The 24,299-nt window shown below is 50.9% G+C and overlaps 2 protein-coding genes across 3 annotated transcripts in view; both read left to right on the top strand.

The window, feature by feature from the left end:
• The first annotated feature begins 6,373 nt into the window (after nt 1–6,373).
• Nucleotides 6,374–12,515, top strand: TNNI2 (troponin I2, fast skeletal type). The gene is made up of 8 exons (XM_061999927.1): nt 6,374–6,417; nt 6,738–6,955; nt 8,739–8,768; nt 10,899–10,940; nt 11,212–11,340; nt 11,715–11,804; nt 11,941–12,117; nt 12,359–12,515. The coding sequence occupies exons 5-8, from the start codon at nt 11,218–11,220 to the stop codon at nt 12,455–12,457; spliced, it is 489 nt and encodes a 162-aa protein (XP_061855911.1). The 5' UTR covers nt 6,374–6,417; nt 6,738–6,955; nt 8,739–8,768; nt 10,899–10,940; nt 11,212–11,217; the 3' UTR covers nt 12,458–12,515.
• Nucleotides 12,516–13,350: 835 nt separating this feature from the next.
• Nucleotides 13,351–24,299, top strand: part of LSP1 (lymphocyte specific protein 1) — a 53,532-nt gene continuing 42,583 nt past the window's right edge. For both annotated transcript variants that reach the window (XM_062000344.1, XM_062000342.1), the window contains exon 1: nt 13,351–13,500. In XM_062000344.1, coding sequence (XP_061856328.1) covers nt 13,421–13,500 — 80 coding nt within the window. In that variant the 5' untranslated portion in view covers nt 13,351–13,420. The remainder of the gene's footprint in view (nt 13,501–24,299) is intronic.

Below are 24,299 nucleotides of genomic sequence, written 5' to 3'. Positions count from 1 at the left end.
CCTCTGGCAGGATCCCTTTAGTGTCTGCTGGCAGCTCTTTGAAGTAGAGCTGGTGGAGCTGGGCTTCATTTTGTGGCTTCTTTCACCCAAAGCGACCACAGCCTGCATGGAAGCCTGTTCACAGCGAGGCAGTCAGCCGCACCTCATGTGCAGGCATATCTTTTTCATCCCCCCACGGCCTTGGCTAGTTGTCCTTCATCCATCAAGGCTAGATGTCTGAATATCTTCTGCCTGACCAGTGCTCATCATCTACCTGGAAGGTCCAGAGCAGGAGGATTCCCCAAAGGAAGATGCAAAAAGAAGTTAAGAGGGGGAAACCAGCGCCTCCTCAGCTTGTGTCAGTGCTGGATTCTCATGCCTGCATCTAGAGGGCAGGGCAGGTACATACTCCAAGCTGGGTCTCTATGTCATCTGGTTAGAGACCCAGCAGCCAAGATTTTTCCTTCTGGAGGTGGAGGCACATGTGAGATGGAGAGAAAGCTGTGATGCTGCAGGGGAAGCCTATTCCCACTGCCACAGAGCCAGCTGGCAGCTGTGTGGCAATGCTGGGGGAGTCCAGGTGGCTTTTTCCAGGAGGCAGGAGCCCACCCTTGTCTGATCCTGCACTAAAGGGCAAAAGAGAGTTGTGCTGGTGGGCTGACAGGGGCAAAAGCAAGTGCCCAAAGCCAGTCTGCAGGGTGCAAGGTGCGTGGGTGATGGATGGGGAGTTTGCTCCTCTCCTTCACAGAAGGGACAGTCCCTCTGCATTTAATTGGCAGCGTTGCAGGTCAGTGGCAAGGCAAAAAGCAGGGCTTGGGCCAGGCAGAGACAGATGTGTTAAAGAAGACAAGAAGTACTGAAAATTGAGGTGATTACTATGAAGATTTATAATCTCAATTATTTACATCCAGATCCATAAGCCCCTCCCAAAGCAAGTAATTCCCTCCTTCAGTGATTTTATTATATTTGTCACTGCCCTTCAAGGACAGGAGAGCTGCACCAGGAGAAGGTTGAGCCTGTCACCAGTCATCTGCTGTGAGACAAAAATGATTATGGGCTGTCATTGTTCAGCCTGGCTATGGGCTGGCTGTCCTCCAGCCACAGATTTTTTTGGTTAGTCTCACAGTTTTTGAGAGCTGGAGAGTATCTGAGCTCTTCTCACCGGGAGCAAGTGTGCCCATTTTATAAATATTCATTAGCTAGCATCATTATGTCTTGCAATTTTATGGGCAAAATGTGTACTTTGCCATGCATGAGTTTCTTTTTTAAAAGCTCTGGCTTCTGGATTTGTGGGGTCTTGTGCAGGTTTGCAGCTTTTTCTTTTAATGCACATTTTTAGTCTTTGTAGTTGCAGAGGCAGGAGGGGTGAAAATATATGAGGCAAAGTAAGAGGATGGTTGGCTTTCAATGGAGGAGGGCTCATGCAAAGGAGGAGGGATCCTGACAGCTGCCTGGCTTTGCCACAAGCCTGAGGCTCACTGTGGGAAGCTGGTGGCCCTCGATGATGGGGGGAAGTTTGCAAGGAGTGTGGGGGAAAAGCTGGTAGCCCTCAGCCAGAACAGAGGAGGAGAGGGGAGCCAGTGTGGGCTGCAGCCAGCCTCCTCACCAGGGAGCCTGCTGTGTGCTGCTAGCTCTTGGGGAGTCCAGGACCATGCTTCCCACCAAAACTCTGTCCCTCAGGCTGCCTGGAATTCTGCTCTGCTGCCAGCTCCCCCAGGAAAGAGAACGATGGGGTGCAACCCCCTGCACCCGCCAGCCCCTGCATCCTGCTTTTGCCTACAGCAAAGCACCAAAGGGGGGGACTTTGCTCAAGAGTCCTGCACAATGCAGGCTGGGAGAGACAGCTGTTGGTGGCCAAGTGGCCTCTGGGAACCTCCAGTGGGAAAGGCAGATGCTGGGAATGGGCAATGGGGGGAAAGGAGAGGAGGGGAGAGGGCCATTTCTCCATATTTCAGGTCTTGGCAGGATGAAGCCAGGGGAGAAGCAGCACAAGGACTTCATAGCTTCCATGCTACTTGGCAAAAATGCTCCCCAAAGATCAGCATTAAGGTGACGGCATACTCATCAGTGATGACTTGCTGCATGTCAACAAGATAAGGATTTCTCAACTGGCCTCGCTACCTTCACACAGAGCTGATGAATCCCCTGTGGGCACCTATTGAAGATCAGTTTGAGCAGAAACAAGCACAAAGTCAATTAGGAATAGGAGTTCAGCTGAGCTGAACTAAGGCCTTATCATAGAATCATTTTGGTTGGAGAAGACCTTTATGATCATCAAGTTCAACCACTAACCTCACAGTGCCAAGCCCACCACTAACCCACATCCCTCAGCACCTTTCCTACATGGCTTGACCTGCAATCTTATTTTAAGTCCTGTGAGCAGTGTCTGGGAGGATGGTAGGTTTGCAAACAAGTGTTTCATCACCCTGCCTATAAACGTGGACATTGCAGTTGTCTCTGTCTGAGCCAGTTATTTAGAGGCAACAAGCCCTCTCTGGGAAATGGACACTTTGAGTCATGAATTAGTCATCCTTCACTTAGGGTGAGAAAAATTGCATCCTTGGAAGAGCCAGTGAAGAGACTCAGGTCTGGCTCCATAGGGAAAAACTCACGTCACAGATACCCTCAGAATTAAGCAGCACTGTGGATGTTCTTGAAAGATACTTGGTGAGGTTGGGTGTTCAGTTTTCTTGGCTCAGCCCTCTCCTACTCCAAGCTCATTTCTCCCTTTCCAGGCCTGATGATGAAGCACTTCCAAAAAGACCTTCCAGAGGCCCATCACCTTGCAGCTATCTTCTCCCATGGCTCTCCCTCAGTGTTGCACAGGTAGGAGAGGCTGCTGAGGGTCTTCTCAACTGACAGCTATTTTATCAAATGTGATGCCTGGAGTCACACAGCACTTGCAAAATGCCGGTGAGCTTGAAATGGATCATTTCAGGAGCATAATTTTCTACATAGCCACTGGTTTGTAGGGCAGTTGCTGTCTTTGAGGAGAGCTTTGTGACTGATGCCTTTTTCTTGAGCTCTGCAGCCACTTTTTTTTTTTTACTAACACAGTGTTCTCACTGTTGCTTCATTTTGGCACTGAGAGCCTAAAAGACCTTTTGAGAGCAGAGACGTGCTGCAGCCATACTCATTTGAGGACACAGAGGTCTCAGCCTGTTCTCCAGACGTGTTCTGGATCATGTCTTGGTCTTTAGCAGGCTTTGAGAACACGCAGATACATGGAGGATTGTGATCAGGTGTCAGGTCACTGCAGTAATAGTACCCAGGGACAGGCTCAGTGGGAATGCCAGAGGAATCACCTCCTGGGCACATCAGCTGCTGAAGGCCTGGGCATGGAACAGTGTGGCGCAGAGGTGTTGGCTTGCCAAAGGGCCTGCCAACTCAATCAGAGGCTGAGGAGAAAGAGCAATGCTGTGGTAGGCTCCAAGGCACCTTCTGATCCAAGTGTGCTGGGTGGAAGTTGGAAAAGCTACAAGGAGTGCAGCATGTGCCCAGGCCTGAGCTGGGAACCAAGCATTCCCTAACCCTGGCTATCAATACAGCCTCTCCATTGCTGGAGACTGAAGGCCCCAGGCCAGGAGGGCCTTCATCCAGAGGAGTTTTCTGCTATTTGCTCTCTCCCTGGAGCTGCTCTTCACCTCATTGTGTTTTCAGTTTCAGATGCTGTTGTTCCTCCTGGCTTCAGCTTCCAATGAGTTGCAAACCCCTCCAGCAGCCCACGCTGAAGAGCATCCCTCTGGAGTCAAAGGCCTTGTTTCTCTTCCAGGCCAGTGTTGATATTGAGAGCACCTGCATGTTAGTACTTGTGCATGTCCATATGGAGCTGTTCTGTTCCTACAGGTTCTTGTCTAAATTTGGCGATGCATAGAAGTGAAGTGCATGAGGAGAAGGGTGTGGATGTGGTGCCCATAGCCCTGCACCCCGGCAGGACACGCTGCTCACTCTGCTTAGCACCATCAGCAAGCCAGCACTCCAGGACTGGCAGAGCGGTCTGCAGGTCCAGGTGAGCCTTTGCGGCCCATCTCAGGAAAACAGGGTGGATGGGTATTTTGGCTGGTTATTAGCAAGGTCCTCAGGGCCTCCAGTATCTCCAAGTGCTGCTGTGGGCAAAGCCAGCTGCATTTCTGTGGTGGTTCCCCAGAAGTGCCAAACCTCAGTCTCTCTAAAGCACAGGGCAGAACTTCCTGTAGGTCTTCCCTCTGCCAGGCCTTGCAAAACAGTGAAAGAGGTCTGGGAGTGGTGGGCCATACCCATGGCACATTGCTCTAGCACGTGTGGAGAGGAATGAGGGAAGGAAATAAGATCATTTGCTGCACAGGAAAGGTACCGAAGTGTGAACAGTGCATCCACTCTGCATTCCCTGGGCAATACCCTCGCTCATCCTTCACATTTGCAGAGTTGAGCACCTCTCTGAGGACTTGCCTGGAGCTTTCTAATGTCTTCCTTGGGTTTTTCTGCAAGGATCTTTTTCATTCATCACTCAAACACGCTACTTCCTTTGGAAACCTGTCTGCCTTCATGGGATGGTTTTGTTTTTCTGTTTCTCGTGGTCCTCACTAGTTTTCTTCCTCGTGACATTCCAGGTCTGGGGCCTCATTCTTTTTCTGGGAGAGCTGGCCTACAGCTTATCCTCTGTGCAAGGCAGCTCCAGGAAATGTTTTCTGTAGACTCAGAGGCTTGACCCTCTGCTCACCCTATTAGCTCACCTCACCATCCACCCCTTCTGTGCTCCTTTCTCAGCTATTTCAAGCCAACACTTCCCTTTTGCAAGATGATAACCAAAACCTTGAACTCAGAGGAAATCTCACTTGCTGTACTGTATGCTTGGACTCCAGGAGGTTTAGAATGCCTTCATTTCACAGGGCTGAAGGAAACTCCTCGGATGTGGAGAATTTTTGAGTGGAGAACCCACATCTACACTGAGCTGCTCTCTGGAGGACTGGTGGGCCAGCAGTGGCTGGAAGGTGTGCAGCTGCATAGGCAGCTAAAGAAAATGGGCGTGGAGACTTTGGAAAGAATGATAACGACTCAGTTTAACTATAGAGTCAATCACAGCCTATGGAGTTGGCACTGAAAGAGACGTGAAGCAGCTAAGCTGTCCCTGAATGAGTGATTTTGGCTGTTGGCTGTTGAAAGTGGCCACTGGCTGTCTGAAAATGTGCTTGCTTTGGCCTCTGTTTTTCTGTTTTCTGAGAAACTGACTTTAGCAGAGACAAGCAGACATTCCCCCTGCCAAACTGTTTTTTGCTCAAGTCCAGATGGGAGATGGGTGCTGGGCTTTACTAATGAGTCTTCCTCTGTAGTTGCAGCGAGGGAAGCTCCTGAGGGCAGAAGATTCTGGAGCTGAACCTGCATGTTTTCTAGGTCTTCCTGGATCTGAAGATCCCTCTCTCCATGAAAGCTCACCAACTGGGAGACACAGATGTGCAGGAGGTTGGTGTGGAGGAGGGTTGGATCTGTCTAATTCTCATTACAGCTCTTACCAGGCCTGGCTCCTTCACTAGGTGCTGACCCACAGCCATTGCTTGCGAGACCAAATAAGAGGGCAACACCAGCCAAAAAACTCTGCTGAACTGCTCTTATGTAGGGCATTTCCAGGAGTCTCACAGTGGATTTGAAAGGGGGTAGCTCAGGTCTACAGACCAGCCAAACCATCTCCCTCTTGATGTTTCAGAGGGACAAATCCTGAGTGGAAGGCCCAGCTTTGCCCCCATTAAGGGTTCCTCCCTCCTCTACCTGCTCGGGAAGCAAACCTCTGTAAGACACCAGCCCAGTCTGAAGGGCTTACTCTTCCTTCTCCAGCATCTGCAGCATTACTTGCACAATGCAAAGGTGGTGAAAAGAGAAGCCTGCAGCAGTGGATTTGACGCTATCTATATGACGTCTGAGAGGCGCCTGGAAAATACTGTCAGGGTCATGTCTGAATCAGTCTAAAAACCCCTGGCTGAAAGGAGAGGGAGCGCCTGGGCTGGGGGAGGAAGGCAGGAGCTGTTTGGGCTCCTGTCTCCATGGGATCCCCTACACACAAACATACTGCATGTACTGTGACCGGGGCTGGTGAATATTTCCAGCAACATTCCCACCTGCCCCTTCTTCAGACCCATGGAGATAAGGGTCTGGGTCATCCCACAGGGGTGATGGCAGTGTGGGGCTGCTGCACCATGCTCTAATGCCTCTCCCCAGAGCCCCTGTGCTGTAGTGAGCCTTGGGGCTGCCTGCTGAATCTCCACAATTGTTTTTTAAAAAGGCTTTGTTATGTTGAAAGATTTCACACAGGGAGGAGCTGAATATGCTTCCTGTGTGGTAAGTGAGCTTAAAGACGAATGCAAGTGGTGGATGGTTCCCTCAGGGATTGCTCTTGCACATACTATCAGTTGTGGACTGTGGGGTGCTTCAATCCTGAAGGGGAGAGCTGCTCTCAAGCCCTTGGAGGTGAACAGAGTCGTGCCCTTGTCCATGGATAAGCCACTCTGTGTCTCCAAGTGGAAATTTTATTAGAGGTCCTGCAGATGGATGTCTGTGCAGGGAGCCTGGGCTCCCGACAACCTTGAAGCTGTATCTAGGGTGGCTGGTTGGTGGGAGGAAGAGGGCGAGGAAGGCTCCCTCCTCGGCACTCCTTCAGAAATTTAGGCACCTTGGAAAATTAGGCACCTCCCCAGCTCCCTCAGGATGGCCCCGCTTGCCCACCCACGGGTAGAGGATGTCCTCCCCCTCCTCACCCGTCCATCCCTGCTGTCTCCTCTCTCCTCCAGGGCTGCCTGCCTGGCCTGCCCCAGCTAAGGGAGGTGCACAGTGGACTCTTGCACATCATTGGTCTGAGAAGGTCTCCATGCCCTTAAAGAGAAGGTGGATTTTATGCTGAGCCACCCGAGAAGCCCTTTTATACCTCCTTACTCAGCCAGCTGCCTACAGCTCACCAGTGCATCCTGTGCAGCCAGCAGGACACTCTGATTTCCTCTTCCAGACTTGGGTGAGCCATTTTGCATTTCTCTTAATGACCCAGCTTGCTCTGAGGGGGTGATGGGGGAGTAGATTGACTTGAGTTTTAGGCAGAAAAATACCAGGTGAAGGTGACCCGCTGAGAGAGTTGGAAGTCCTAATAAAACCTTCTCTATCATTTGCCTGTTGGAGAGGGTCTGTGCTTTGGAAAGTCTCCCTCTGCCTTTTCCAGCGACCTTCTTTCTCTTTGGTTTCATGACTTGCCCTCCCTTTGTGGGCTCTGTTCCCTGGCTTGAGTGGCAAGGGCAAGCAGAGCTGCAGGCTCCTGGTGCTCACCCCTCTGGGGCCAGAGGATGTGGGGGGACCCTTGCCTGCGGTTAGCCGGCGATGCTCCCTACTTACACCCCTTCCTCCAGCTCCCAACTCAGTCTCTGCAGTGCCTTCCTCCCCAAAAATGCCCTCAGATGGGGACTGGCATCCGAATTTACCGTGTGCCCCCCTGAAACAGGTGATTTAAAGCCCCCATTGCAGGCAGGGAGCCTGTGTTGTCCCCTCACTCCCTTGCCTCGGTGCTGCTGCCGCTGCAGTGGGTGCCTGCACACGCGGGGTAGGGATGGAAGTAAAAATAGCTGTCGTTCCTCAGCCGCCCCGGCCTGTCCTGGCCCTCAGCTGTAGCCCAGACACCTGCGGCAGCTTGTGCTTCGTGTTGCCCCGACCTCCCTGAGTCACGGGGGCTGGCACCACAGAAAGCTGCCATCCGAGGAGACAGCTGCAGCTCCTTCTGCAGCTCCCTGACCATTTTTAGAAGCACTTTTCCCCCCCTCCTTCCTGAAGTAATGTGATGGGCCTGCACATTTTCCAGGATAAAGTTTCCTTGGTCCTGCAAGCTGTGGCTGCTCCCTCGGGCATGAGCCCCCGTTAACACTTCACCTCCTGACAGATCCTCCCAGGTCTGCAGAGGGCTGTGTTTGGAGGGGCTTGCCTGGTCTGCAAAGGACTAGCTTAGTTTGGGCTCTGCCGATGCTCCTGTGCCCTTCCATTAGGAGATACAGGCAGGAAATATTGCTCTGCTAGAAAAGTAACATTCTAGTCACGGGGAAAAAATTTACAGCAAAACAAAGGTGTTCTTCCATTTCTTCTCTAAGATGCTGCCTTGTACCTGTAGAATTTCCACTCAAAGGAGATGCAAGGAATTGCCTGGGGAAACTCTTTGTGGCTTTCCCAACTCAAAACCAACTTTCAATCCCATTCTACCTCATCTGTGCCAAGGTTTTTGCAAGAGGCTCCCCCGCCCCACACAGTGGGCACATATCCTGGCAGCAGCATCCTCTGAAGTCCCTCCTTATCACTCTGGGTTACTGCCAACCTGCTACAGGCTTTGGAGTATTTCTTGTTCATGAAGTGGAGCAAGACTGAGTGGCAAAGTGAAGCAGCAAACTGATTGCTTTTTCCTCTTCAATCAATGACATGATTTCCTGAGGTTCAAAGATTCCTGGAGGTCAAATAAGAGAAACCTGCAGGAATTACTGTGACAAATCTCTCTTCTTCTGGCCTGGCACTATTTAGTCTGGTCCAGAAGTCCCCCAATGCTGAGGTGTGTGTGGCTGCGAGTAGGTACATGTTTGGCTCTTGTCCACAAACTGCAGCCTAGTTCCCTGTAAGATGAAAATTTGGAGAAGTTGAGAAATGAAAGCAAACCTCTTCCTCTTTTTCATTTAGTTTTTTTCTAGAGCAATCTTGCTTTGTTTTTAAAACCAAGGAAGTTACTCCCAGCATGAATAACTGTAAACCTTTTGTCTTGGTTTTCATTGCAGGCTCACAACCATCTAAAGCAAGATGTCTGAGTAAGTTCCCATTTTTCTGCCTCTAATATGTTGTTGGCACTTAAAAAACATTTGTTCAGCTGCCAACTTTTTATGCTTGCTAAGATTCCTCTGCTTATTTCCAATTAGGGTGCTAACTGCCTTTTTTTCCCCCCCTTTCTCTTCCTTCCTTTCATTGTCCATCTGCTCTGCCTGAACAGTGATGAGGTAAGTGTGTCTTGCTGGGGTTTTTCCTTTAGTGATGCTCAGGGCATCAGTCCTGACTTCACCAGGAAGCAGCTGCTGGATGTGTGTGGAAGAATGGTTCATGGCCAGGCATTCTTGCTGACTGTTCATAGTAAAGGTGGGAAGGAGAAGAAAAATCCTTTTTGAAGGTGTTTTCTGCCTCCTGACTCAGAGTTAGGTGCTTTTTTCCCTTCCTTTCCTGCTTCCCCAGCCAGCCACGAGATGGTGCTGGGAAGGCAGTGGTCCAAAGCCACCTCTTCATCACCCTTCCACCACCTAGCCCTCGGCCTAGCCTCCTCTTGTCCTTCCCCACACCTAGCCCCACATTTTATACCCACTGAGCACTACTAAATCCCTTCTCAAAGGCAATCTGGGGAGACCTGGATCCAGGAGAGCGTGAGCAGGGTGGAGGTTGCATCCTTAGCAAGTTCTCTCCAGTTTCTGGCAGAGATGAGTTTGAAGCCTGAGAATAGACCATAGCACTGGGGAAACACAAGGGAAGATGTGGGAGGGTTGTGAATGGTGTTATCACTTTGCATCTCCTATTAGCAAATTGCTCTATCCTTCATCACTGCTTGGCATCTCCCCATATGTCCACAACACCATAAGATCAAGCTTATCCTCACTTGAAAAAAGTGAAAAGAGGATTTATTTGAGTGAAAAGAGGATTTCGGAGACACATAAAAACTCCACTACATGGTGCTGATGTCCAACAGGTGCATTTATTCCCTATTACACCCAGTGCCCCGAGAAAAGGCTGAGAGGGCACTCTTTGCTAAGGTACCAGTTTTCAGACGAAGAATAAGCCCTGGGCTAACAGTGCTCAAAGGGGCTGCTGGGCTAACAGTGCTCAAAGGAGCTGCTCTGTCCTGTGAGCCATGCCTGGATTAATATGAGCAAAATCCTGCAGATTAATGGTGCACCATGTCTCTGACTGGATGCTTTTTGCCTTTTCTCTGCAGAACCCTCCAGCCCAGTCAGGAGAGCATTAGCACCACTTGCATATGCAGAACATGTCAGATTTGGTTACATTTCGTTCCACAGATCCTTATCCATTTCCTCTTCTATGCGGCACAGACTCACACCTAAATGCTGCTTTCTGCTCCCCCAGCCTGCCATGTCAGAAGTCAGGGTGCATTTCCCCTGCCCCAGCCACACTCAGCCTTGCTCAGTCTTCTGGGCAAAATGCTGAGGAAACAGCTGCAATGCAGCAGCACGTCACAGTTGTGGCTTCTTTGATATGCAGGAGACCTGTTGCTTGAAGGGCAGTTTTCCTCTTCCAGGCTCTCCAAATTATTTCTTACCTGCCATCCTGGAGAAGAAGGAGCTGGCTGGCATCTTATGGCCTCTTGGACCTCCACTGCTCCTGGCCAGAGCAGCCTCCAGCCCTGCATACCCCATAGCTGTATCTGTCCTCCAGCTCTGATGAATCCCCTTCAGCATCACCTGTCCTGTGTCTTTTCAGCTCCAAGAAAGTACACAGCCTTCATGTTTTCACCAGCCTGGCTGTCCAGGACTGCTCAGAAAGACATCCCACAGGTCCCGAGTACCCAGGGGCATTGGGGCCATTAGTTTGAGTGTGAAGCAAAAAACATCTGAGCAAAGAGGAAATCAGAGAAAAGAATAAAAGTCCCAAGAAGCCAAGTTCGAAGTTATATTTGATATGCATATATTCAAGTTTTTCACCCTCATTATCTTTTCCTGGGGCATTTTGTAGATTTTAGCTACCTGAGGGTGTCAGGGCTCAGCAGGGAGCCTCTTCTTTGAGTGCCACTGGTTTGGAGACAAACCGTGTCAAGCCATCCATCCTGTCCGGAGCCAGCTCCCTGGCAGGGCTGCAGGCTCTTGGGGTTGCATAGAGAAGGGGAAAGGAAAGAGGAATGGGCACCTGATAACCTGCTTTTCTCTCATTCCTCCCACTTGCAGAAAAAGAGGAGGGCAGCCACTGCCCGTCGGCAGCACCTGAAGGTATGTGTCACTGCTGGGGCTGGGCGAGGTGTGTCCTCACCACTCCATCTCCCACCCCGAGCCAGACAGCTCTCCCTGCTGGAAGAGGCCACAATGCACAATGTTTACTGCCCTTACTGGGTGCCCATCAGTATCTCTTGCTTGGAGATGCTGGTATTGATGGGTAGCTCCCCAAACTGCCTCACCATCAGGGTTCTCCCTCCCTTACCAACCTCCCTTCCCTCCTCTCTTGCCTCCACCCTATCCTGACCATCCTCCCGCTGCCTTCCAGAGTGCTATGCTCCAGCTGGCTGTCACTGAAATAGAAAAAGAAGCAGCTGCTAAAGAAGTGGAAAAGCAAAACTACCTGGCAGAGCATTGCCCTCCTCTGTCGCTCCCAGGATCCATGCAGGAACTGCAGGTAAAGACTCCTTTAACTCTTTCACTGTGCTGGAGCAGGAAGAATTTGGCTGGTGGATCTAGATTAGTAATCTTTTCTTGACTATCCTTCTCACTTGTGGGTGCCCTGGAGCTGGCTGGATTTGAGACTGTCTGGAGAGGCAGCTGGGGTCTTTCTGAAAAAAATTAGGGTCTGGACAGCAGAAAAGCTGCATTTCTAGTGACGTGTTGAGGCATAATTTATGTGAAGCTAGTAGCAAAGAGACCAGGAGCACCATCTGGTCTTGACTTCATCTGGTCTTCTGGACTGAGGTCTTTAAGAGCCAGGGGCTGTCAGGTGAGAGGAATGATGTGTGGGTCCCAGCAGTCAATACCTCTCTCTGCTTTTCCTCCAAGGAGCTGTGCAAAAAGCTTCATGCCAAGATCGATTCAGTGGATGAGGAGAGGTATGACACAGAGGTGAAGCTACAGAAGACTAACAAGGAGGTGAGTTTGCCTTGTGGAGCCATCTCTCAGGGGAGTCTCCAGCCCATCCTTCGTGTCTCCCTGTGCTGCTTGGGTCCGTCTTGCAAAACCCACACTTTTCTCTCTCTCTGCCCTCCCTCATTTCTTCTGCCTACAGCTGGAAGACTTGAGCCAGAAGCTCTTTGACCTGAGGGGCAAATTCAAGAGGCCACCCCTGCGCAGAGTGCGCATGTCTGCTGACGCCATGCTGCGGGCCCTGCTGGGCTCCAAGCACAAGGTCTGCATGGACCTCCGAGCCAATTTGAAGCAAGTCAAGAAGGAGGACACTGAGAAGGTACTCATTCCTTCCCCCCTGTGCCCTTAACAAGAGTTGGCTCCTGTTTTTTTGGGGCTCACACCTCTCTGTGTGATAGGGTTGAGCATGAGCCTCTCTCTGTAATGTTCTTCCTGTTCAATATTTCCTCTTCTGGCACCCATGATGTTGAAAAAGGAAGGTGCAGCCTAAAAATCATGGGTGGGCAGGTGGGTTCTCACCCTTGGGGAACAGCTCACCCACGCACCCACCCTTTTCCCAGGAGAAAGACCTCCGTGATGTGGGTGATTGGCGGAAGAACATCGAGGAGAAGTCCGGCATGGAGGGCAGGAAGAAGATGTTTGAGGCTGGAGAGTCCTAAGCACCTGCCTCTGTTCCCCCAGGCTCAAGGGCACCCACTGGGTGCCATTTCTCTCTGGTTTGGTGAAGAGCTGCATCCTGGCAGCAGCGGTGTAAATAAAGCTTTGATGGGAGAGGAAGTTGTTGCCTGCCTTGGGGGCCAGACCCCAACCCCTACCATGGTGCCAGCAGGGTCTGCTCCTGGGCAGGGGGAGAGGGAGGCTTTGGTGGGGGCCATGCTGTGGGAATGGGGGATCTGTCTGCTGTTGGTCCCCCTCTGAAGCTGGGGATGCTCATCCCCCTGCTTGTGGGAAGGAAAGGGTGAGGCTGTGCCACCATCTGTGCTGGCATCCTCCCTGCCAGGCTGTACCACTGACTCCCTGTCATGTCCCTCACCAGAGATGAGTCCGAGCTACAGGAGGTGTTTGCAGAACCTCCAGCAACAGTGGCAGGAGCAGGAAGCCATGGGGAAGGAGCAGAGCTGGGAAGGGAGCTGAGGGGTGATGGCTGCATGGTAGAAGCAGACCCTTTGGCTCCAGCAGACTTGGTGTAGTGTGAAGCCAGGACAGCCTGGGCAGCTCCTGCGGCAGCACCCTGGGCCTGCTGCACTGCAAGGTGCTGCGGGTTAGAGATGCTGACAGCGCCCAAAGCAGCATGGGCAGCCAGGGCAGGGGTGGGTCACTCCTGCTGTGGTGAGGCTCTGTGTGCCCCTTTCCCTTTGGGTGAGCCCCACACTTCCTGATTTCAAGCTACCAGCAGAGATGAAACCTTAAAATAGTCCCAACAGCCAAAAAAACCCCAACCCAACCCAAACAAAAAAAATCCCCCAATTTGCCTTCCCTCTGCCCCTCTCCCATCCCCCCAAACCCTCAGCCCATGAGGTTTTCCGGCTCAGCTCACTTCTGCTGAGCACAGGAAAAGCGCAACAGCGGCAGCACCCTTGCACCGGGGGCTGTCCGGGGCTGCCACACAGGCCGGGGAGAAGATGTCGGACTCGGAGGGGTGCCAGGAGGGCGCAGAAGGTGTCAATCAAGTGGGAGATGAATCCCCTGGTGACAGACAGAGGTGAGACCTGGGAACCCCCTACCCCAATGCCATGGCTGCCTTCCAGTCCTGGAAAACTGTGAGGCTGGGGAACTGTGGGGGTGAGAAGATGGGAAAGGAGGAGGATATGTGGCCAAAACAATGATGGGGTCACCATCCCACGAGGCTGAAACGGGTCAGATGCTCTGGCAGGCTTTTGACAAGCTCCTCCAGCTAGAGAGAGACTTAGACTCCCTAAAGGTCTCATCTTCTTTGAACTTGGGAGGGGATTGATCGAGCAGGAAACCACGACTCTATCAGCAGACAAGATTTCTGAAGGGTCTGACAACCTGGACCTACTCCACAGCTGAAATCTGCTTTATCTGTTAAGACTGGTGGATGGACATCTGCTGCCTCCTCTCCTTGCAGCAATCCCGGGCCACCTCTGATTTCTTGCTGTCCCCTACATCTCTAACATCTCCATCAGGCTGGTTGCTGTAAGGTTGTACATCAACCTGTGTCTTGCTCTGCTTTGTTGCTTTATCAGCAGAGATTGTAAAAATCTGGGGTTTGTTCTCTCCAACGCAGACAGCTTTCCATGGGGGTTGAAAGAGGACCCAGTGGTGGCAGATAACACATCTGTCTGTGGTGAGGCAGACAGAGATAAGCTCAGATGATGTTTGTCACCCATACATACTGAGATTTCAATTGGATTCAGGCTGGGCATCCAGGGAGCTTGGGGGTTGCCCGATTTTTTGCCTCAAGCTTCAAAGCTTGCATTAGCATTTCTCCCCAAGGCTTCTGAAAGCCAGTGGTGTTAATACTGATAGGAAAAAAATCCTCTTGAGTGACAATGAGAGGAGAAAGGTGTGTCATCTCCTGTCACTAACGCTTACAGTAAGTGTTTTAGCTGACACCTGACAGCAATTAGCCTTGGCTGAATACTTGACTGGAAGCTTCAAAAGGTGTTGGAAGGCTATGTGCACGATTCTCTGCTGAAACAAAGGGGAAACCTTGTCTGCTGGGGAAGCACAGGAGGTTCTCAGCATCACTCCAGCCCAGCCATACTCTGCTTGCAGGTTCAGCTCACCTTGTAGGAGCAAGGAGCAGAAACTGGGGGTGGTACATGGTGGTATGTGGCCTGGTACATGGGCATAGGCAAGGCTGGCAGTGGAGGCTGATAATTGAGAAGCTATCTGGAGAGGTCTGCTCTGTAGCACTCGAACACTTATAGCCTTTAAAACCATGTTTTAAAAGCATGTATGTGAATACTGATGGCAAGGTGGCACATCTTCTCCTCCCCAGATGAATTTTAGAATTGTAACAAAACATGAAACTCAATGGTAAAAGTAGCAAGTACAAAGAACTTCCTTTTTGTTTTAAAAACACAGAGAATTACTTTCCCTCACGGTTTATGCCATAGTTTCATGTGCAGCTCTAAACTTCTCCTGCTTTTACTTGCCCTACTGAAACGTTGCTGAGTTCTGGTGATTTCCACCCCCAAAATGGAGGAAGGAAGTGTTTACTCACTGTTTGGGGCTACCTTTTTTCACACTGTGGCTAGCTCAGCTCTCTGATCTCTCCTTGAGGACAAAGATCTTTCCAAGCTGACCTGTGTCTGGATGGAGTCAGGACAGTGCTCATAAGACAGCTTAAAATGTGATGGTGCTGCCAGGAAAGTAAATTGCAAGGGACCCTGATGTAAATTCACAGTGAGGAGCTATGGAGAGAAAAAGGTTGCTGGGTTTGCTTAAACAATGAGCCTCGTCTATTTACCTGTGCCCAATGTACATAGAACTGGAGCTTGCATTAGGAAACGTCCTAGAAATCCTACTTTGGTCTTGGCTTATTCTGTTTCCCCACACAAATGGGGGCATGCTGGCAAAGTCTTGCTGATGCCAGTGTAACACCACCTCAACCACACTGGTGTTAGGCCGTCTTCCATCAAAGGGGAATTGCTATATAGGAAACCACTTTGGCGGGAACGAAGAAGCGAGAAGCTGGGGGGCTCTGGGGTGGTGGCTGCTTGGGTTGCTGGGCTCTCAGGGGGCAACAGGGTGCAGGATGGAGCCAACCTTCCTGCCTTGATGATGAGAGGCTGGGAGCCTGAGCTGTGAGGGGAGCCTGTCTTACACCAGGGCTGGATGACCCAGTAAGGGTGGGTCTGTTACTCAGAGCAGTTTCCATAAAGCCTTAGTTCCAACACCCATGGCTGTGTGTGCTCTGCAGGATATTTGCACCCGAGCAGCAGCACAGCTCATGAGGCAGGTTTCTCTTGTCTACAGGGTCTGAGAGGAGAGATTGGCTTCTCCCAGATTCCCCCATCTCCTTCCTTCTCAGGCTTCCCATCCTGTGAGCTGCCAGGAGCCCTTGGCAGTCCATGTATGGTCACCTTGCTCTGCTGTGTGAGCAAGCCCCAGGCTTTGCTTTGCCGTGTCTGTCCCCAGCTGTCTTGAATTCTCCAGATCCTTAGAGGAGTCTCCAGGGTCCATGCTAGGGTGACTGCTGTTTCTAAGTATACTCATGGTTGGAAGGAGGTTGTCTGGGAAAACTGATATGGGGAGAGTCTTTGGACCCTTTGGAACACCAGATTCCTTGGGGGAGGGATGAAAGGATGGCTGATCCCTACTCAGGAGTAACTGGTCACAGCTTGACCCAGCTGGGCTCAATAAAATGGAAAAATAGTAGGGAAATGAACAGAGGAGGACCAGATGGATAATCTAATGAAGCTCGGCAATACTTTAGTGCTTCCAAATTGGATATAGGTGCTCTGGCAGTGGCATAAGGGATAAAGAACTGTCTCTAATTATAGGGAGGTATCGGGTGCCTTCCTTGCCCTTTGTTCCTTGAAAAAGGAAATAAATAGCTTGCCTTCGTTGCCTCTGAGTTTATTTTGCAGTATAAAGCTATGGCCTTGAAGGTACGTGTGTTAAAGTAGGGGATTTCCTGGCAAGCTGAATCTGAATTTTTCATTTTTAAACCACAGAAGACTCTGTTTGCTGGAGGGCTGGCTGTTTTAAAACTCTTGCTGTGAAGTCTAGCCCTGAAGCTTGTGGAAGTCCCTTACCCCTTGAGTTTGGAGAGATCTGGCTGTGCCAGCAACCACCTTAGGGGTTGCTAGGAGGGGGTTTTGCCAGACCAGCATTGCTGGGGTGTGGTGAAAAAGCATTTTTACTGACTGAAGAGGGTGCTGGGGCCCCTGCTTCTCTGGAGGAAGGAGGGCAGAGGCACAGCCCAGCCTGCACTCCTGTGGCACCCAACTCTCACTCCATGAGGGGAAGGGATCCGCTTGGCCTGATTTGTTCAACAGCACCAATGAATCTGTAGCAATGATGAAAGCAGAGATGTCCAGGCAGTTTTGGGGCATTGCAGAGCTTTAGCATTTGCATGGAGCAAGCAGGTATTCCTCAGGGTGGAAATCTCCCTGAGAGCTGCTGTCAGGGGATACTCTGCTTGCAGCTGTGCTGCCCACACAAGTTAAGCTGCATAGGCTTCCCCAGGTTTGCAGCAGCTGAAAGAAAATGAGTGCTGCTCTGTGGGTACGACTGAGTTGAGCCTAGAGGTGTGTGGAGGGCTGGTTTAGGAAGGTGGCAGGGAAGAGTGATTTCCTTCCACCCCTCTGGTCTGGGTATCCTCCCCAGACGTGTGGGTTTTCTGTGGTGTGCTGCCTCAGAGGGTTTCAGGCCTTTACCAAAATCTGAAAGCCATTTTCCTGACAGTAACTGGAAGAGCAGAAAGCACCATGGCTGGCCTCACAGAGCAAACTGGTTAATCCCCAGCCTTGGGGATTCTGGGCCCCTCTGCTGTGGCCTCCCTGGCCCCACTAACCATGCTCTACCTGCATCCCCCCCTTAACGTCTGTAACCCTGTGCCCGCAGTGGGGCCTGCACAGTGGGCAGTGGCCTGCCCTGACGCCCTCCCCAGAGCCGGGCTGGCTCCCATCTGTGCACTCATCCAGCCCAAACACAGCCCCTCAGGACACTGACTCCTTCCCTCTGCTCTGCCCCGGTGATGCCACATCTGGAGTACTGTGTTTAGTTCTAGGCTCCCCAGTTCAAGAGAGACAGGGAGCTTCTGGAGAGAGTCCAGCACAGGGCCACCGAGATGATGAGTGGACTGGAAAATCTCTCTGATGAGGAAAGGCTGTGAGACCTGGAGAAGACTGAGGGGGATTGTATCAGTGCTTGTAAATACAAGGGTGGGTGTTAAGAGGATGGAGCCAGTTTTTTTTCTGTAGTACACAGTAACAGGACAAGGGGTAACACAAGGCACTTCAACACAAGGAGAAACTTCTTTGCTGTAAGCGTGAGGGAGCACAGGCTGCTCAGGGGGGGTGTAAAGTCTCCTTCTGTGGAGGTTTCTAAACCCACCTGTATGTGTTCTTGTGTGACCTGATCTAGGTGAGCCTGCTTTAGGAAGGGGTTTGGACTGGATGATCTCTAGAGGTCCCTTCCAACCCCTACCATTCTGTGACTCACCTCTGGGCAGGCTGCTTGGCTAGGAGGTGCTCCAAGGCCTCATTGGTGCCATGTTTTCACCAGGAATGGCTTTTTTTATTTGGAGGAAGTGCGAGTCTCGGCCCAAAGAAAGTTTTTGCTTGGGCTCCAGGGGTTATTGGTGTCTGCCAGGCTTCTGGGACTGTAATCTGACTCTGACGATGCAAATCTACTGTGGTCCTCAGAGGCTCAGAGGAAACACCACAAGGATTTTCTGCTGTCATTTCACCCTCCACGTGTATCTTTCCTGGTACAGTCTGGGGCTAAGGTCAGGGTGTCACTGTGATGGGTGCTCTGTGGGTATCCCAATGCCCTACTGTCTCAGCGCAAAGAGAATGGGCTATCTCTGCTTCAGGGCTGGACAGCCGAGGGTGAGATGTTTCAGGAGGAGAAGAGATGCCCTAGCCATAGGAGACTAGCACTGGGAAATGGGTACCCAGAAGAGGTGGTTTCCTACTGCACCCACTTGGCAATTGCCAAGACATCTTCAGTGACACTTGTCACCTGTGTTTAAGCACCTGAATTGCTCTCTGATTTCTCAATATCACCTAGGATATTCAAACAGACATCTGATAATCCTCTTTAAAATTTGGATACTGGACTGAGCCCAATGCAGTGAGACCTGTGGGTGGTCTTGTCTCTTCATTCAGTCCTGCCTTTCCTGAGGCACCCTGAAGTCTTCTCCCTTGCTTGGGCTTTGATGTGCTCCCGCATGCACAGAAGATGTTTCAGGTCTGGGATTCATTGACAAGGTAGCCACTTATTAATGGCCACTCCTGAGATCTAAGCCAAGCTCTCTTGAAGCTTGGCCAGGTATTTCTCAGTCCTCGGCCTGGCTGGGTGCTCCACAAAGGCTCAGCCAGGAATGGGTTAACCAGTCCTTCTTGGAGCCGATATGTGTTTTCCTTGCCAGTGTAGCCCTCCTAACACACACCAGATGTGGGAGGCAGCCACTGGAGTGTCTTAATCCCAGACTTCTGCACTAGGAGCTGTCTTTCTCATAGGCAGGTCTGAGTGGCTTTCTAGGGGCTCCACTGTTGCTTGTGCAGTGCCTGAGAAGGGAAGCAAGAGAAGTTGCAGATGGACTATCTGCTGTTATTTGCTGCTTTAAACAAGTCATTCCTGGGATGGGCTGCTGGGGCTGGCAGCTAAGCTGATGCTGATAGCTCTATCTTGAGACGTATGGGGTGAGTGTTAAACCCAGGAGCTACTTGGGTTCACTGTATCTCAGATGAGAAATGGTAGCTCATCCCAGCATGCTGTGTCTGATATTTGTCCAAGGAATATATGGCTAAATAGGAACCCAGATGGATAAATTATTGAATGAAAATAGCAGTCTGTAGGCTTGATTAGTGATTTGCACCCAGTGGTATAAAACCTTGGAGCCATTTGGGAGCAATTGGTCTGAGAAGTGCAAGGCTCAGTTTATTTGGAGCTCTGGTTCATTTGGATTTCTCTTGCTATTGCACAGACGTGAAGGGCCAGCCAAACACTTTGGGGAGCGTACATCAGCACCATTCCTCTGCCTGCCCTAAAGCTGTACCAGTTTGCATCAGATGGAGGCCTTCCCTTCTTTCGCTTACATGCTTATTTTGAAAATAGATCCTTTGCTAAGGATTAATTGTGCATTGCCAAGAATCCTCTCTCCCAGCTCTAGGTGTCTGTTGTTTGCTGCAGCTAAACAGACAGTCTATGTAATGCCTTTTACCAAGCTCTTGCCAGACAGTTTGGAAAATAAGAGCTCTTCTGTGCTTGTGTATGCTTGTGCTTTTCTGCTGCAAAAGCAGTTTCCTTTCCAGTGAAAGCTTGCTCTGGAGCCATTAGCATCAACAAGCCCTGAACTATTGACAGACCCCAAACAATTGTGACTGACGGCTGTTTGGGAGGGGCAACCTTCTCTCCCAGTAAAATTGATGGTAATAATTACTTCCTCTTCAAAGAAGTGCCTCCTTGCAGTTGTCTCTTAGCTTTACGTACCACAGGCTGACAGCAGCATGTCTGAGCTGAGCTGCCTTGAAGGGCAGGCTAATGTGACAGACAGGCTATGCACCTCTGCTCCGGTGGGGCTCCCCTCCAGTTGCCGTCTTCCTGTGCACAGTCTGAGCTGTCCTCACAGTGTCTTCACTTTCCCTTGGGCCTCACTTTGGAGCATTTATGACTATCCTCCCCCATGACAAAGGCACCTGTTGGTCTTCAGGATTTTTGGATACATGATGATACTTTTGTGTGCACCTTCATAATAGTTCCCATCTTTGGCCCAGTTTGGTGAGGGAGGCATGGGTGGATATTAGCATCCTGGGGTGCACTGACAAGAATGTGCCCAGCAGGTCAAGGGAGGCTATTATCTCTCTCTACTATGCCCTGGTGAGGTCACATCTGGAGTATTGTGTTCAGTTCTTAGCTTCTGAGCTCAAGAGAGACAGGGAACTTCTAGAGTCCAGCCAAAGGCTACCAAGATGATGAAGGGATTGCATTATCTCTCTGACAAGGAAAGGCTGTGAGACCTGGAGCTGTTTAGCCTGGAGAAGACAGAGGGGGATCTTATCAATGCTTTATAAACACCTAAAGGTGGGTGTTAAGAGGACAGGGCCAGTATTTTTTCTGCGGTGGCTAGTATCAGGACAAGGGTTAACAGGCACAAGCTGGAAAACAGGAAGTTCCATTTGAAGAGGAGGAGAAACTTCTTTGCTGTGAGGATGGGGGAGCCCTGGCACAGGCTGTCCAGGGAAGTTGTGGAGTATCTCTCTCTGGAGGTTGCCAAACCCACCTGAACATGTTCCTGTGTGACCTGATCGAGGTGAACCTGCTTTAGTAGGGGGGTTGGCTGGATGATCTCTAGAAGTCCCTTCCAGCCTCCACCATTGTGTGATTCTGTGACATGCATCTTGAAGTGAGGTTATAGCTTGGAAGCAGAGACCATCAGAAATGTGCTTGGGGGTTCCTTCTCATCCATTAGTCTACCCTGACCCCAGCTGGAGTAACCAGGCCTGCAGCGTGAGGCACTGATTAATGGTTGCTGAAACTGCTGCTGTTGCACAATGCGGTGCTAGATCAGAGCCTCGAGCCAGCTGTGGATGAGCTAATAAGTTTATATTGGGAAGAAACTGTATTTCACTTCCTGAAAGCTGTGCTGTGCTGGCCAGCTGAGCAGCACAGCTCGGGCACGGGACTGTACTCAGGCAGTGGTGCTGTCCTACAACCCTGCCCACAAGATGTGTGCCTTGGCTTTGAGGGATGCCTAAACACATCTCACAGATGCCACTTGGTGAAAGAAGGTGGTGCCTCTGATAGAGGTTGCACCCCTTTTATGCTAACCACAGGAGATGTCTGAAGGTGCCTTCAACTGCCCAGTGTCCATCTCGTCCACTCAGCCAAAGCAAAGGCTTCTCCATTTATTTTGAATGGATGTTCACAATTCAAATTTGTCTGTGGCTTTCCAAACCTCCATGAGCAAAGACCAGTGACGAGGCAATGTGATACTGTAAGGAGGCCTTTTTTAGACATTTCCTATAGTGTCTGTTGGTAGGGAGACAACCTCTTGGCAGCAGCTACCTATGGCTTACCCAGCCCGACTAGAGTCCTTTGTCCTGCTTCTTGGCTTTTCGGTGGAGAGGCATCCCAAAGAGAGGGAGCCGGTCTCCTCTGGGCCAATAGTCCTGTAATGACCCTTTTGCGTGGGCTGGGAGTCTCTTATCTGCAGCCACTGTTTTATCTTCCTGTCTCTTTCCCAATGGCTTTGTTGATTTAGCGTAGTATACAGACATGGTGTGTGCTGCAGTAACCTCGATGGCTGGATGTGCTGGACCAGCTGCAGCCTTCCAAGGCTTGGCTGAGTGACTTGGCCTCCCTCCTGCTCTGTGAGACCTGAATGGCAGCTCACTGCATTTGCTCAGGTAGAATCTCTCCCTGTTTGCACAGCACCCAGCACAGAAGGGGCTCTGGGCTCCTTTCACTGTGCTGTGCTGCCCAGTTAAGGCTTCCACCACCTCTCTTTGCTTCTCTCCTCCCTCTCTTTTACATCCAGCTTTCAGATGTCTGTTTTGGTTCCCTTGGTCCTCTGATCCTTCGTCCTCCTTTGTATCACCCCTGGGGCAAAAGCATCTTATCTTACAAGGCTTGTAAGCATGTGTCTTTCCCTCATACTGGCAAATGAGGCAAACATGGGATTTTAGCTTTATGGATGTACACATAAAGTGCCCCACAAGGAGGGTCCCTCTTCCATTCTGGGTGACAGAGAGGTGGGGTAGAGGAAGAAAGATGCTCCTTCTAGACACAGCTTCCCCTCCCTCTTATTTCTGCCTCTGGATGTCATAGGAAGAAAGCCATCATTGATCCCAAGCCAAGTACTTCAGACTTAATACAACATGGTGTTTGTTGATACTTTGGACCCAGCTCACAATTAGACATGTTCCTCATGGTGCTTCTCTGAGTGTGTGGGCCAGGCAAAAGCTCTGAGCCAAGACAGCTCCTTCCTACAGCACCCCCTCTCTGAACACCAGTGGGGTCATGCATTGGTTTGGGGATGTCCGTCCCCTGCTGGCCAGGGCAGAGGAAGGCTTGATGAGGAGCAACATTGGGATTAGACTCCTTCCCCTGCACCCCAAGTTAATTACACAGATGACACTCCCTGCCCTCCCAACAGCACACTTCTGGAGCTTGTAACGAGCTGCTTTGGTGTGAAGGAGACAAAGTGCTGCTTTTGGCTGTGAGACACCCTGTTTCCTTGGGATTATCTCTGGCTGCCTGTTTTGGTCCTTGTATTTGGCTGCCAAAAATGAGTGCTGGCAGAGTAAGCTGGACTGAGCTAATTGGGAACCAGGGATGAAGATGAGATAGGCAAACCCTTTCATCAGGCTAAGGTGTCAACAACACCATCTACACAGCTGATGTAGTGACTAGCTTGCCTCTTTTACTGAACTAGGACTCCCAGGGGGCTGGGCAAGTGCTGATGTCAGCCAGGCTGGTTTCAAAGTAGAGGTTGCACATGCATGGTGAAGGGAGGCTGAGGAGGTATCTGAATAGGGAGGTAGGTGTGTGATGGCAGAGAGGAGGATGCATCACTTAAAGGCAAAACAGACAGATCCCATCTACTCCATTGTCTTGGGGGAGCTGCTGGTGGAAGTGCAGGATCTCTGGCTGGCTGGGGCTGCTTGGGCCTTGCTGAAGAGCTGAGCCTATTCCTGCAGGAACATCTTCTCTGAGTGGGATCCCACCACTCACATGCAGGCATGGACCTCTGGAAACCATGCTGGCCACAGATGACTCCTATAAATGACTGGCCCTCAAAGTGACTGTACATTGGGGCTTATGATGACAGTGCTTTGCATGCTGTCAATATTGGAGAAAAGACCTTGGGCTGCACTCCTTTGCTGCAGGACTAGAGTCTTTTTTGTTTCTTTTTTTCCTAGACCATGCGTTAGCCTCCAATGGATTTTGCAACTAGTCCTGCATAGCAGAGTGATTGTGTAATTAACGGGAACTGGTGCGGCCCTATCTCCCTGGGACTCCCGCCCTCCTTCCCACAGGGATGGAGCCACTCGCTCCCTCCCAGCTCTCGCCTCTTCTGCTTTCCCTGCTGCTGAGAAGAGCTCTGGGAAGCTCTCTGGTGCCCTGCAGCATGTCTCTGGGTGCTCCAGGTAGCTCTGCGCCTGTAGTGGGGTGCGGCTTTGCTGCAGAAATTTGCAGTGGTTCTCCTAGCTCAAACCCTGCCAAAAAAACCCAGATGAATTAATTATTTGTTTTTCTTCCTGTGTCCACTGTAACCCCTACCCACTTCCTGGTGGGACTGGGAGCTTTGTTTCTGTGAAAGGACACCAACAGCTGTGAGCCTGATGCTGACCTTACCGTTCTTGGATCTGTGCTATGATGGCCTGGGCTCAGCAGCAAGCGAGGGAGGAGAAAGGACAGAAGGTGACTCTGTTCTTCAGGGTGATGGTGTGGGATTTCTACTGCACTCCTCTTTCTCTGTGGTCCCTTAGGCCCAGCCTTTGTCCTTTTGGATAGCAGGTTTAGATGCTCCCTGCCCCACAAAGGTGGGGAAAGTGACTCTATCCCTGTGTCATTTAGTGTACAGTTCCCTCCCTTCTTGCAAGATGTGAGTTTAGGAAGGGAGTCCTGCTTTGCTCTCCTCTCCCTGTGGTCCTGCAGGAACCTGCTAATACTGGAGGAAGGATGAGTTTTCTTCTTATATCTGATGTCTTTCACAAAGACGAAAGCCAGGGAGAAGGGCAGGAAACCTTCCCCTGAGGGCAAGTAGCACAGCCACTGAAGGCAGGAGGATGTTCCCAGCAGTGGGAAATTCCCTCCCCAGGGGGAATGCAGAGCTCAGCCTGCTAGCTGTTGTGA

The sequence above is a fragment of the Colius striatus genome, chromosome 7, assembly GCF_028858725.1.
Source record: "Colius striatus isolate bColStr4 chromosome 7, bColStr4.1.hap1, whole genome shotgun sequence".
NCBI lineage: Eukaryota > Metazoa > Chordata > Aves > Coliiformes > Coliidae > Colius > Colius striatus.
This window is presented reverse-complemented; position numbering and strand designations above follow the sequence as displayed.

What these genes read in the sequence shown, in the direction of transcription:
- TNNI2 (XM_061999927.1), top strand. Translation starts at nt 11,218, where the DNA reads ATGCTCCAGCTGGCTGTCACTGAAATAGAAAAAGAAGCAGCTGCTAAA. An exon ending in GATCCATGCAGGAACTGCAG is followed by an intron (nt 11,341 to 11,714) that starts GTAAAGACTCCT and finishes TTTTCCTCCAAG; the next exon opens with GAGCTGTGCAAAAAGCTTCA. An exon ending in TACAGAAGACTAACAAGGAG is followed by an intron (nt 11,805 to 11,940) that starts GTGAGTTTGCCT and finishes TTCTGCCTACAG; the next exon opens with CTGGAAGACTTGAGCCAGAA.